This window comes from Carcharodon carcharias, chromosome 31 (assembly GCF_017639515.1).
Source record: "Carcharodon carcharias isolate sCarCar2 chromosome 31, sCarCar2.pri, whole genome shotgun sequence".
Taxonomy (NCBI): Eukaryota; Metazoa; Chordata; class Chondrichthyes; order Lamniformes; family Lamnidae; genus Carcharodon; species Carcharodon carcharias.
In genome coordinates, this window is record NC_054497.1 from 29,112,681 (window position 1) to 29,127,301 (window position 14,621).

Genomic DNA, 14,621 nt, shown 5'->3' on the forward strand with positions numbered 1-14,621 from the left:
GGTGTGTGAAATGAAAATATCACACCGGTGATTGAATCATTGGTTTTCTGAGCTGGTGTGTATTTGTTTAGTGTTTAGGCAGAGTAAAAGGGAATGTTTACCTCTTAGTTCCAGACTGGGTATAAGACAGTTACTTTGTGGTCCTGGGTTTAAAGTATTAAGGGCCGACAATGCTCTCCCAGAGGCATTCTCTCTGAAGTTTTAAAAAGTGAAATCCTGTCCATCTGTTCCTTTTGTTGGGTCATTTGGGGATTCCAGATTATTGGTCTCTGATACCTTATCTTATCAATTTCACTGAAGTTTGTTAATGTAAATTATGTTGTTATCGTTAAGAGAAACAGGTGATGGGTATTAATTGTCTTTGAGCAAATATAAATTGGGGACAACTGGGACATTGGGTTGAGTGGGAGGGGAGCTGAGAAACTGAATAAAGTCAATAAGTTCTCTGTCTTGGCCAACTGGCTTGGATCCTGTTAACATGGAATTTGCAACATCCATTAAATTACCACTTGTCTGTGGTGGTGCGTAATTTTTTAAAAAGGGACCATATCCTTGAACAAATTACCTGAGCATTTCAGAAAAAAAGTAGCGGGGTTGTTGGTTAGTAAAATGTGTTGCTCTGGAAGGCATCACTGCAAAGTCTGATTCAGTTTTCTTGATGTCCACGCCACTAGCAGGAGTGACTGTGTAGCACCCAGGAGTAGGAGTCCTGACTGATAGTGACTCTGTTAGTGTTTGTTAGAGTTTGAAAGTTAAGATTAGTATTTTCTCTTCCAGTTGTTTTGCAGCATTTTCAGTGAGTGAACCTTGCCTCTTTCTTTCACGTAGGACATTAAACCCAACTCCTGTCAGCCATGTTAAGTTGGCATGAAAGACCCCAATGCATTATTTCAAAGAAGAGCGGGGGAGCTCTCCCTGGTATCATGGCCAATATTCGTCCTTCAGTCACATCACTGGTTATCATTGCGTTTCTGTGTGTGGGAGCTTGCTGTGTATAAATTGGCTGCCATGTTTCCTACATTACAACAGTGACTACACTACACTGTAAAGTGCTTTGGGGTAACCTGTGATCATGATAGATGCTATATAAATGCAAGAAGTGCACTTTGTAGGGGCCTGACCCCTCATCAGTGGAGTTTATGCAGAGTGCAGTGCTCTCATTATTTTGCCTTCAATGCTGAATCATCACAGCAGGCTGGATGTGTACAGACTAAAACCACTATCTTGTTTATTTACAAGTTAAAGAATACACAGGGCTGAACTTGTAAGCACAAACAAAAACTTTTAAACATGAGGTTATATCCTCAAACATAGACAATATATAAAAGCTGTCTTAATCCTTGGCATGTTCTCCTTTACTTAAGTAGAAGTAGTCTTTCAAAAAATTCTTTCTTCTGTCTCCTTGTGGTCCGTGTAGCACTTATTTACAGCATGGAGTACTTCTGACTGTCTCAGTTTGAGAAACGTGTTACAGACAGAGTTCTCCTTTAAATTTACGATGCCAATCAAACTTTAAGACAGGATATCAAAGTAATATTTTGATACATGATTGCAAGGCTGTTAAGATTGAAATTATTTCTTGCAAATAGTGTTTGCGGAATAGTGTTAGCTTAACTCATTGCTAGTAGCCTTGTCTTTGAACTCTTGTGGGTTCATGAAGCCCCAATGCGAGACTTGTGCACATCATCTGGACTGACATACCAGTGCTTGAAGTATTTTACGTTATCAGAGGTCTCCTCTTTCAGATGAGACCTTAAACTAAACTGCTGTTTGCTTGTTCAGCTGAATGTAAAAAATCCCAAAGGCAATTTCTGAAGAAGAGCAGAGAGTTTTTCTGGCCGGTGTTCATCTTCTAGCCAGCACCACCAAAATAAATTAATTCATCATGTTGCATTCAAAACTTGCTATTTGCAAATTACTGCTATTTCAATTTGCATAAGTGACACTTCAAAAGTACTATGGCTATTCTATGGAGCTTTGGGGTGGGGGGTGATTTCCCTGAGGACTCCACAGGTTCTATATAAATGCAAGCCATTCTTTTTTAAGTGACTGTTGGTGTGAAAACTGTGGCCAGGAATTCTTGCAATAAAGATTCTACCAGACACCTTTTTTAGGGCTAAATGACATGAAGTGGACTCATTGCCATTGATGTCCATCTCTGTCAATTTATTTTATATTGAATGACATAGCATTTGTAACACAGAAACAGACCTCTGTCTTACTGGTCCATGTCAGTAACCCTATCAGGGTTTTACTCCCTTTTTCTGTATTCAAGCTGATCTGTCCCCATTGCACATCACGTTATACCACCATTTTATCTAGCTATACCCCTAGAGATCATCAACATAAGATGGTCACCAAGAAATCCGATAGGGATTTCAGAAGAAGCTTTTTTACCTTAAGGGTTAGTGAGAATGTGGAACTGGCTACCGTAGGGAAACAAATGGTATAGATGTACTTGGCGGGGGGAGGAAACTAGACAAGCATGAGAGGGAGAAGAGAACAGATGGTTACGGAGGTAGATTTAGATGAGAAAAGTTGGGAGGAGCATTGAGTGAAACATAAACACAAACATGGACTGGTTGGGCTGAATGGCCTGGCCTGTGCTGTATATCCTATGTAATCCACCAAAGTGACTAGCAAACAGTTCCACTCTCAGAATTTCACTGCAAGACAGTTTGAGAAATGAGCCAGATCTCAGCTTTTGTAACACACTGTAGAACACTTTATTTACTGTGCCTTTGTATTTTCGGATGTCCTGTGTATATTTTGGGAATTGAAACCTACTGATGATTATTCAGCTTTCTGCTATTATGTCAGTGTGTTTGTTGCCATACATTAAATTTATGCACCTTGCTGGCTGTCAGCATTACCATGACATCACCTAGCAGTGTAATAAGACACCTGGTTTTATTTTAAAAGAAATCATTGGTACTCTGAAGTGTACTCAAAATTGCAATCTAACTGGGCATCTGCAGTGTGCTATAAACTTAAGTTTCCTGTGCAGTTTGAGCTCGATGCCATTGTAATAATTTGAACATTGCCCACAATCTAAATACCACTGCCATCTCTGCGGAGGCTCTCCTAACACTCTGCAGCCTTGGACAGGATGCAAGGAAAAGCTTATCTGGTAGGTGATCTGTCCCTTTGCATTGCAACTTTTTTCCTTTCTCTTCTGAACTTCCCTGTGTTCATCGGCGGTCACCCCATCAGCAGTCTTAGCTCTGGAATTCTCTCCCGAAACCTAGAGTACTGTGTACAGTTTTTGTCTCCTTACTTAAGGAAGGATATACTTGCATTGAAGGCAGTTCAGAGAAGGTTCATTAGACTGATTCCTGGGGTGAAGGTGTTATCTTATGAGGAAAGGTTGGGTCTATATTCATTGGTGTTTAGGCAAATGAGAGGTGATCTTATTGAAACATATAAGATTGACGGGGTTTGACAGGATAGATGCTGAGAGGATGTTTCCCCTCGTGGGGGAATCTAGAACTAGGGGACACAGTTTAAAAATAAGGGGTCTCCCAGTTAAGGCAGATGAGAACAGATTTCTTTTCTACCCCAGCGAGCAGTGGAGGCTGGGTCATTGAATACATTCAATGCTGAGTTAGACAGATTTTTTTATTTACTAGTAATTGAGGGTTAAGAGGAGCAGGTAGAGGATCGGTCATTTTGGTTGGCAAGATGTAATGAGTGGATATGTGCTGGGGTCTCAACCTTTTACACTTTATATAAATGACTTGGAAAGAGGGACTGAAGGTGTGGTTGCTAAATTTGCTGATAACACAAACATAGGGAAACAAAAAGATAGGGAAGTAAATTGTGAAGAGGACATGAGGTTACAAAGGGATATAGATAGGTTAAGTGAGTGGGCAAAGATCTGGCAAATGGAATACAATGTGGGAAAATGAAATTATCCATTTTGGTAGCAATAAATGATGAGAGATTGCAGAGCTCTGAGATGCAGAGAGATCTGGGTGTCTGCGTGCATGAATTTCAAAAAATTAGTATGAAGATATAACAAGTAATAAGGAAAGCTAATAGAATATTATTGTTTATTGCGAGGGGATTGAATACAAAAGTTGGGAGATTATGCTTCAGTTATACAGGGCACTGGTGAGACCACATCTGGAGTACTGTGTACATTGGTCTTATTTAAGGAAAGATGTAAATGTGTTGGTAGCAGTTCAGCGAAGGTTTGCTAGACTTATATCTGGAATGGGTGGATTGTCACATGAGGAAAGGTTGGACAGGCTAGAAGCTTAGAAGAGTAAGAAGTGACTTGATTGAAACCTTTAAGATACTGAGGGGTCTGGACAAAGTGGATGTTCGAAGGGTGTTTCCTCTTATGAGAGAATCTAGAGCTAGGGGTCACTGTTTTAAAGGTGGGCATTTTACCATTTAAGGCAGAGGAGAAGAAATTTTTTGAGGGTTGTGTCTTTGGAACTCTTCCCTAAAAGGCGGTGGAAGCCGAATGACTGGCAAGTGTGTCAAACCATCTCGAGTGAACTTGTCTTTTTTTATTCACGGGATGTGGGCATCGCTGGCTGGGCCAGCATTTATTGCCCAACCCTAGTTGCCCTTGAGAAGGTGGTGGTGAGCTGCCTTCTTGAACCGCTGCAGTCCATGTGGTGTAGGTACACCCACAGTGCTGTTAGGGAGGGAGTTCCAGCATTTTGACCCAGCGACAGTGAAGAAATTACGATATATTTCCAAGTCAGGACGGTGAGTGACTTGGAGGGGAACTTGCAGGTGCTGGTGATCCCATGCCCTTTGAGGTGGTAGAGGCCACAGGTTTGAAAGGAGCTAAGGAACATTGGTGAGTTGCTACAGTACATCGTGTAGATGGTACACACTGCTGCCACTGTGTGTCAGTGGTGAATGTCACCTGATTTGCTGATATTCTCATCCTTCTCCTTTCCCCTCCCCATTCTGTACGTTGGAACTTCTGAAGGGCTATCTTTTGAAGTCCTGATCTTCGATAGCACTGCAGTGTTTCACTGCTCTACTTCTCTTTGCTGGTTACTCCCCTATCATTTCCTCTGTCTCAATGTGGTAAAGCATTATTCGAGTAATAGTCCTGAGTTTATGCCCTGTTGTGGGATTAACAACAATTTTTCAATATTTACCACCTGGGCACACCTCATAGATTTGAAAACCTCCAAGTGATCAGCCTGTTCACAGTCTGTATTCCAGTGGGGAAAAAGGCTCATTTTTCAAGCCTTTATTTGTGACTAACATTTAATCCCTGGTATTTTAATGAATTTTTGAAGAATGAGGAAGCACATACAGGTCGAACAATGGGCATGAACAGTAGGACATGAAGTTCAATACAGATGGACACAAATTGGAATATGAACGTACAAAATTGACAAGCAGATAAGCATCAGCTGGTCCAACAACCAGCGCCACACCTCATGATGACTGGAGTATCATTATCTAGACACTCGTCCATCCCCCTCTTTCACTCCTTACAACCCCATCCCTACCCCCAATGCTGCAATGTTATCACCTAGAGGGGAACTTTCCTTCCCAAAACATGGAAACAAAGTGTCATAAACACATCTTAAACAGTAAGACTCCTGATCTACTGAAAGAAGGCAGTGAGATCTTGGGCTGTAAACTGTTGTAGATTTTTAAAAGGTGAGTGTGCGGGTAGAAAACAGTGAGTATGTGTTCTTATGGTTTGTGCTAGGTGTAGGTAATTCATGTTCATCTGTTCATATGAAAGTGGAAAGAGTGTTGGTTACCAGTATGTTGCACTCGTACCCAGTTTCTGGCCTACTGCTTCCACCTCCTTTCTGGGTGCCTTTCTCTTGTCGTGCTATTTGCCATCCATTCCTGGATGAGCTGCACTTTCCTCAAGTTAAGCATTAAGAAGGCCATTGTCTGGGCTCGTACCATGGAATCCATACCATCACCACCAATTCTACCCCCACCTCTCTAGCCAGTGTCTGGGCTGAGCCACCCTATTCACAACCTCAACATCCTGTTTCACTGAGCTGAGCTTCTGCCTAGTGTGTGTCACCATGACATTGCTGGCTCTGCCCCTTGCTCGTTCCCCGTCCCCTCTTAACTTCAGCTCATGGAAAACTCTGCTGCTGTATCCTATTCTGCACCAGGCTCTGGCTACCCAGCACTCCAAGCTTACATTGGCTCTGAGTCCGCAGTCCCAGTAATTTAAATTTAAACTGCTCATTCTCATGTATAATTCCTTTCATGGGCTCACCCCCGTAACTGTCTCAAGCTCTATAATTCCCACCTCAATTCTCTGTTCTTCCACTTCCTGGCCTTTTGTGCATTTCACACTTCCCCTCACTCTACCCTTCTTTGTGCTTCAGTAACTTTGGGGCCCTACATTCTGGAGCAAACCCCTCTGCCTCTCCACCTAACCCAACAGCTTCAAGAGCATTGTTTAAAACCTACTTCTTTGACCCAGCCTTTGGTCACCCCGACTATCTCCTCCTTTGGCTTGGTGTTCATTTTATTTTGACCAGGGCTCTGCATAGCATCTTGGAAGATCTTTCTATTCTACATTCAAGGTACGGTGTTATCACCTGCTCAGGCTGAAATTGTCTTTTCACTTGTGTTAGAGCGAGGAAACTGTTATCCCTCATAGCTGATCCCTGACTTGCTTGTACCCTCAGTGATTAAAGACAGTGAAGAAAAGGATCCCAACATTTCACAATTTCACAGATACATATGGAGTTAAGTACAGCCTGATTTGGGTAATGTGTTCCATCTAGGCGGATTGCTCCTAGCCTGCAGTTAGTAATTGAAGGTGACCATGGTACTGACACAGCTGCACATCCTCTCTCTGTCTCCTTTTCTGTCCTCCCACAAAAGATTTTTTTGGTAGGTCATACCTTCAGTGTGTTGTACCTACTGCAGATCAGACAGGTGAATAGGAATGCACTCATGTCAGTGAAGCTGTAGCATTTTTATTGTTACCTGATCTCAGTTTGGAGGATGACTGCCCTGGAATCATTCCAAGGGAAACATTTTGTACAGTGAATGCTGAATAAAAATGTGACCTGTGTTACACAGAAAATCAATAAGATAAATGAGTTCTGGATGTGTTGTGCAGAACACACTTAGAGGGAGTGAGACAATGTTGGATACTCTTAGTCTACAGTCAGAGTATCAACGGTTTGGACAACTTGGAATATATTCCCCAAATTTGTTTTGAAACTAGGTTTAATGTCTGAGTTTTTTTCTGTTATTGCCATTATGTTTTCTTATATCGCGTCATAAGAAAAGGATTAAGACCGTTTACAGAAGCTAAATAAGGGTATTTGTGGTGAGGAGATTTCACTGAGGATAGTATCAGAGCAACATTGCTTTTGTCTAACCCGTTTATATAAAATGATGGGGCAGGGCTTGTCAGGATTTACAGCAAGCAGTCTAAACAGCCACTGAGCCACATCAAACAGGACTCATGACTGTAACTACAGCCAAGTGTTCCTTTAAAAGCAGGTTTGTTTTCCCAGAAGAATGGTGGAGAATATTTACAAAATAAGAATTGTTTTTTTTAGCAAAATGCAGTAAGTGGAGGATAGTTACATCATGCAAAGTGTTGTGAAATTAATCCCAATCACTTACAGCAATGCAGTCTCCAGGTGATTGGTTAATTTTCCTGTTGATTATCTCTAATCTGGCTAAGACTTGTGTTACTACATGTAGCTATAAGAGGCATGTTCTTCCCACTTCAATTGTACCATGGCTAGCTACCTTTTGCTTTTCAGAGTGTCTTTTCTCTTGTATCTTGAGCCTCTAAGTTAAGCTAACCATTCCATCCCTTGTTTTCATTGCATAATACGGGGAGTCGGGGGTTGGGTATGAGGAGCGGTGCTTGGAATGAGTTGGTAATACAGTCATACTGACAAGAACCTAGTGTGGCTTGGGCAAAGGGGAGTCCACTATTTCCTCTGCCTGTCCAGAGGAGCCGCGAAACCTCTTCATCGTCTCAGAGCCCCAGTTGGATTCACCAACAGACTTCAAACAGAACATTGCAGCATCAAGCAGCGAAAAATGCCAAGTACTCTAGGCCGTGAGCTCGAGCATTTCCTCCCTACACCCCACTGCCTCTCTACCTCAATTTCCTCCTTTAAGACATTCCTTAAAACCTACCTCTTTGACCAAGTTTTTGGTCACCTGACTTAATATGACCTTATGTGGCTTGGTATCAAATTTTGTTTACTATGCTCCTCAGGATGTTTTATTTCCTTAAAGGCACCATATATATACAGGCTGTTTTTAAAGCGAACGCTAACCGTGAGACTTTTGTACACAGGATGGTCCACAATGATGCTTCAAATTCTGGCCCCTTTCTCTTTTGGAAGCTTGAATGCATCTGATGTCACATCTAAAGTCAGGGATGGGCAGTGTTTTTGGTGGGGGAAGGAGAAGGAATCATAAAGTTGAACACGTGTTTTGCATTTGCCTCCAACATTTAGGAAAGTACACGTTTTATTGGAGGTTTCTCTTTGTTTGACCTTAGTTCCCTATATTTTGATATTTTAAAACTAAATTTTAAGTAAGTAGCACTTGGTCTGAAAACTAACTTGCACAGTTCATTTGATGTGCAAAATGGGAAAATGTTTTTACTCATAGTTTAAAATTAGGATCAACTGAGACCAGTACTTTGTGGTTTGAGTTATTCTGGTCTTGTATTTATCTCCGATTGCAGCTGATTTTGTGTCCAGTTTGCAGACCTAGAGTAGAGCATTTTGTTGATTTAAGGACTAGAAGAGATTTATGCTGGCCTCGTACCTCTAATTGGATTGCCCCTGGTGGCTGCGGGTAAAAAGAGCAGGAAAACTGGATTCTAATGACAATATGGAGTCTGTTTCCTTGTTTGTATGATCTCGCTAACACTTCTGATCCTGCCCACCCAGTCCTTTTTTATCCCCATTTTGAACATGCTTACAATGTCCAATTTGCTTTTCAATTGAATGAGAGCAATGATGTTGAAGTAGGTCATGATAAGGTTGAACAGCCTTGATGTTTTTAATTGTCAGGTGCTGAACGTTATAGTCAAAACAAAGTGAAAGCCTAAGGTAGCTGTGCTCAAACTATATAGTGCTCTGGTTAAACTTCCCCTTGTATGCGACATCTAATTCTGGTCATTGAGATGTAAATAATTCAGATGCTAGAGGTGGTCACAGAGAGGAGTCACTAACTTGGTCGTGGTTGAATTATGGACAAGGAGGAGGGGAATTTGAGTATCTTGGACTTGGAAGGAGTTGACCAAGAGGGAATGTAACAGTGGCATGCAAGATAATGCAATGATTATAAATTGAAGCAATGTGGATTGCTATATCAAACTAAAGCATTACTGTTAATACAGTGCACCAGAGGGTCAAACTGATACAGGTCAAATTGAGGGCTGAAATCATGGAGTTCTTCGCAAGATGACCGACAAGTGGAAGCACACTTTGGATAGCTGAATGGAGCCAATAAAACCTTAAATTACTGAAGAAACAGATGCAGTGTTGAAGGGCTGGTTGGTCTTTCTTTGGGTAGAGAGAAGTTGTATTTCCTCCCCTCCTCCATGAGAAACCCACCACACCTTGTGGATTGAGTAGAAAGTTGATGGTAATTTGTGACCCTCAAGTTATGGATTCAGGGGTCTCACTACTGCTGGGCGCAGTAATTACATGGGCTCTTGTATTTATCTTGTGGTTTGCATTTAGGCAACATGTTCATAAGTTAAGATGTTTTATACTTAAATTCTCCCCGCCTCCCTTTTTCTTTAAAACGCCAATTTTAAAAAAAATTGAATTGTTGAAACACATTGTGGAGCTTACCAGATTGACAGACGCCTTTGCTGTTTCCGACTTAAAAGCAGCTGGGAGGAAGTGCTAGATCTGTGACCACTTCTGCAAAAAGTGAAGGTTAAAATGGAGAACTTTCTCAAAGCAGCGGGGGATTACTGCAATCACTCTCTGTCCTAGCAGCAGCACTAACCATGTCTGTCCTTTCCCTCCGACAGTACTGCAGCTGAAGCTTCAGCAGCGGCGGACACGGGAGGAGCTGGCCAGCCAGGGAATCATGCCACGTAAGTAACAGCCACGTAGAATAAATACTACAGTCATAACTGGAGGTGGGTTGGCGCCTTCTGTTGAAATGAATGCTGATACCATTTTGAAAGTAGATTATGTGCGTGTTTTTGCAATGGTTGCATTTTTTTCTCCCCCCCCCAACCTCCCCTTCTTTTCTGGATCTTGAGCATTTCTGAGCACATACTGTTGAACTATTCTGAATTAAATCATCTTTCTCCTTGAGGGATATCAAAGGTGGTGGAGAGGCACCGTTAATGTCAAGTTAATCATTGTGTAGAGGTAGCAAGAAACTGCATACAAAGGCTCTTGTGGCATTTAACACTTGATGTTGAAACTACCTTCCCTCTGCCAGGGAGGAAGAAACTCTTAGGGCTCACGGTGAATGCCTGTTTGACTCAGATAGTTCTTCCTCCTTTGACTTGCCTGGTTAGAAAGGAGATTTCCTGAGTTGGACAAGCACGTACGGGCTTAATGGCCTCATGTTGTTCCGAGTAAGTAAAACAGCAACAAATAACAGGAGGGGCAATGACCTTTCTGGCAGCATTTTCATTCCTGTGGGTGTGGTGGTGTTCTTATTACAGTTGCTTGCCAGGCACTGCAAGATGAGGTGCTACTGCCTGGTAGGGTTTTTCTAGTTGGACAAGCAGCACAAAATCTACCAGCGTTCAGTGCAAGTAACTAGTTGCTAAAACTGTGGACTATGTTCTTATTTGCACGGAGTCCCATTCACCATTACTTTTGTGCTTGCTGACCACATTGGCTCCTGGTTTTAGCTGCACCTCGAATTTAAAATCCTCACCCTTGTTTTCAAATCCCTGCCATGGCCTCGCTCCTTCAGATCTCTGCACCTCTAATTCTGGCCTGTTGCACATCCCTAATTTTAATCACATCGTAATTGGTGACCGTGCCTTAACTCCCTAGGCATCAAGCTCTGGAATTTCCTCCCTTCCTCCTTTAAGATGCTTCTTAAAACCTACCTCTGGCCAAGCTTTTGGCTGTCCGCCCTAAAATCTCTATATGCGGTTGTGTCAAATTTTGCTTTGATGTTCCTTTGAAGTACCTTGAACCATTTTGTTACTTTAACCATTCTATATAATTACAAGCTGTTGCTAAACTCCAGCAGTACCTCTGTGCACATTAGAGAGAAATAACTTACATTGTACAGTGCCTTTCACAACTTCAGTATGTTCTAAAGCTATTTGCAGCCAATGAAGTACTTTTGAACTCTAGTCGCTGCTGTAATGTTTGAAATTAGGCAGGAATTCCTGAGCCTTGCCTCTTGCTCACTTGTGCCTGAGTTCTGTGGCCTAGAGTAAGTGCACATGCCCCCATGAGGAGAGGCTGTACATTCCACTCTGGTAAACAAGCTCCACTTTTGTGGAGTTCTCAGGAGTTTTGCTTGAAAACTCTTGAACTTGTGGCTGGATCCCCATGCCCGTTGGCCAACTGACAGCAAAAAATTGTAATTGACATCTCCGATAGTATGTTAAAGTTCTCACATGCATACTTTACAAGGATCAGGTTAAATTTGTTGGCTTGAGCCTTAATTATAATGCAGATGACAGCTTTGTGATTTGAGTGCTGAAGTTATTCTAAATGGTATTCTTTGTAACACCACATTGTAAAGCTGCAAGGAAAGACTGAACAGGCTTGGGGCCCTTGTCATGAGAAAATAAAAGCCTGGGAGGTGATCTGCTAGAGTCCTTTTAAAATTATGAAGGGGTTTGATAGGATAGATATAGAGAAGATGTTTTAATGTGAGGGTGAGTCTGAAACTAGGGGGCATAAATTTAAGATAGTCACTAATAAATTCATTTAAAAATTCAAGAGAAATGTCTTTTCCCAATGAGTTATTAGAATGTGGAACTAGTTTAGACGCAGTTAAGGCAAAGTTAGATAAGTATCTGAGGGAGAAAGGAATAAGTGGATATCCTGATTTGGGAGGATAAGCTCCAGTGCAGGCCTGTTGGCCTGAATGCTCTGTAGTTATTATGCATCTCTCCTCATGTGCTGCACTTAAAGGGGAAAGAGGGGAAGTTAGTCCCTTTTTGTACTGTAACCCAGAACTGCCTAATTCTGGAGAAAGAAACCACTGACCGTTTGAAAACTTGTGGAATTCTGGCACTCTCCTGCTTTGTGGGAGTTGCTCTTGTCTGTTGTGGCTGGCGCTGGTAGTGATGATGAGGCCCATTGTAGCAGGACCCTGTCGGAAAATTCATTTTGAAGTTTTTAAAAAAAGAAGAAACATTTTTTTTTGCAAATATTTGTACTGGGAGATTTACTTGAATAAAGTCTGCCTCCCTAAATACTCTTACAATCTTCCGAAGATTCAGCAGTATACTTCAGAGTGGAGCAAAACCCCTGTATATCTTGCTGCAAAAACACACCAAATTGAACAGTTTATTGCTCTGGCAATATATTTTATGGAGCCTTGCAGATATAAACCCTGAGGCTTGATTTCTGAAAGCTGGAAATGCATTTTGAAGCTTAGAGATCAGTTTCTTTTGTCACCTTGGCTCTTGGCTTAACAAGCAAACAGGGTCTCAGTCTCTGCTCGTGGACTTAAGGGAAGACGGTGGCTTACTGGTAGTGTCACTGGACTGGTAATCCAGGCTAATGCTCTGGGGGCAGGGGTTCAAATCCCACCATGACAGCTGGTGGAATTTAAATTCAGTTAATAAAATCTGGAATTGAAAGCTAGTCTCAGTAACGGTGACCATGACAACTATCATCAGTTGTCATAAAAAAAAAACCCATTTGATTCACTAATTTGGAGAAGGAAATCTGCCTGGTCTGGCCTACATGCGACTGCAGATCCACAGCACTGTTATTGACTCTTAACTGCTCCCTGAATTGACAACAGATGTGTCAGCAATGCCCAGATCCCATGAAAGAATAAAAAGGAACACATACTTGACTGACACACGAGGTTGTGAAAAGTCAAATTGTCTCCTTCAGTGGTTCAGACAGATGTTGAAGATCCCATGGCACTTTTTGAGGAATTGAAGGGTGACCTAGCAGAAAATTCTCCCTTCAGTCAGTGCCATTAAAATAGATTAACAACTTGCTATCTGCAAAATGATTGCTGCATTTACCTTATTGTAACTCGGACTGTAATTCAGAGTAAGTGCAGCACGTTTTTGAGATGTGATGAGATGGCTCATAAAGTCTCTTGCTTCCTTTAAAATCTTTATGTACCACTCTTAAATAACCTTGATGGTGCAGGTGGCTACTTCCCAAAGCTGCATCCGTGTTGGTGACAGGACAAAGAAAATTGGGAAGTGGGGAAGTTCAGATGAAACATTTCCACAATGATATGTAATGACTTAAGGCAGAAACACTGGAGGCCATGAGGCTCTCAAAGGCAAGCAGCTCGATCCTCTCATTCAGTATTTACATTTCCTTCAGTGATTTCTCTCCTGTTTTGTGGACCTGCCGTTTGTAAAGCACTGTTCCCTGCCTCGTTACCTGGTTATTGGATAAACCCTGAACAGAACACTTAAGATGTGTCAGCTAAAGCTCTGTTGATAACACTGCCCCCTCTGAGTCAGGAGGTTGAGTTTAAACCCCAATCCAGTATTTGAGCACCAAAATCAAGGCGAAGGGGGTGCTGCAGTGCTGGAGATGTCGTCTTTCGGATGAGGTTTTAAACTGAAACCACTTCTGTCCCCTCGGGAGGTGGTGGCATAGTGCTATTGCCACCAGACTGGTAACCTGGAAACCCAGGGGTAATACTCTGGGGACCCGGTTTGAATCCCACCATGGCAGATGGTGGAATTTGAATCCAATAAGAATCTGGAATTAAAAGTCTAATGATGACTGTGAAACCATTGCTGATTGTCATAAAAGCCTGCTGTCCTTACCTGGCCTGGCCTACATGTGGCCCACACCAATGTGGTTGACTCTACAAGGACAATGGGGATGGGCAATAAATTCTGGCTGAGTCAGTGACACGCACATCCCATCAATGCATAAATTAAAAAAAGGTGGATGTTAAAGACCCCATGCACCATTTTGTGATTCCTGGTGGTCACTATTAACAGTGCAAAAACAGATTAATTGTTCCCACAAAAGGCAAATGATGACCATGCAGCATTTCCTACAGCACAACAATGGCTACACTTCAAAAAGTGCTTTGACGCATCTGGTGGTCTTGATGATGCATTTAAATGTCAAGAGTTATTGATCTTTGAAATGGGAACATGGATCTAATCTTTATATTGGTTTCTCTGGTACAAAAAGCTTGGTCATTCCTGTTTTGAGGCCTGATTATGCCATCAGGATACCTGATCAAAGCACAAGTGTTAACAGTAGAAGAGTCATCACAGAGACAACCAGCAACAGTGGCAGATGGACAACAAACATGTGATCCATGTGGCTCCCATTGCTTTTGCCTGTGGAACCAATCATTCTTCTTAATTCTGTGTGTCATGGCTGTTTTTGTTTTGAAGATTTGTGGCATGTTGTAAATTTGAATCATTTTTTGAGGTAACAACATTCTTAGGAAAGAGCAAAAGTCAACATAGAAGTCTAGTGCCTGGAAGACACAGCACATATCAG

At 41.9% G+C, this 14,621-nt stretch overlaps 1 protein-coding gene across 7 annotated transcripts in view; it reads left to right on the forward strand.

Annotated features, from left to right (window-relative positions):
* The window catches only part of LOC121271830 (myocardin-related transcription factor A-like), a 227,890-nt gene that overhangs the window by 107,467 nt on the left and 105,802 nt on the right, over positions 1 to 14,621 (forward strand). For all 7 annotated transcript variants that reach the window (XM_041178134.1, XM_041178135.1, XM_041178130.1 and 4 more), the window contains one exon: positions 9,992 to 10,057. In XM_041178134.1, the coding sequence (XP_041034068.1) occupies positions 9,992 to 10,057 (66 nt within the window). The remainder of the gene's footprint in view (positions 1 to 9,991; positions 10,058 to 14,621) is intronic.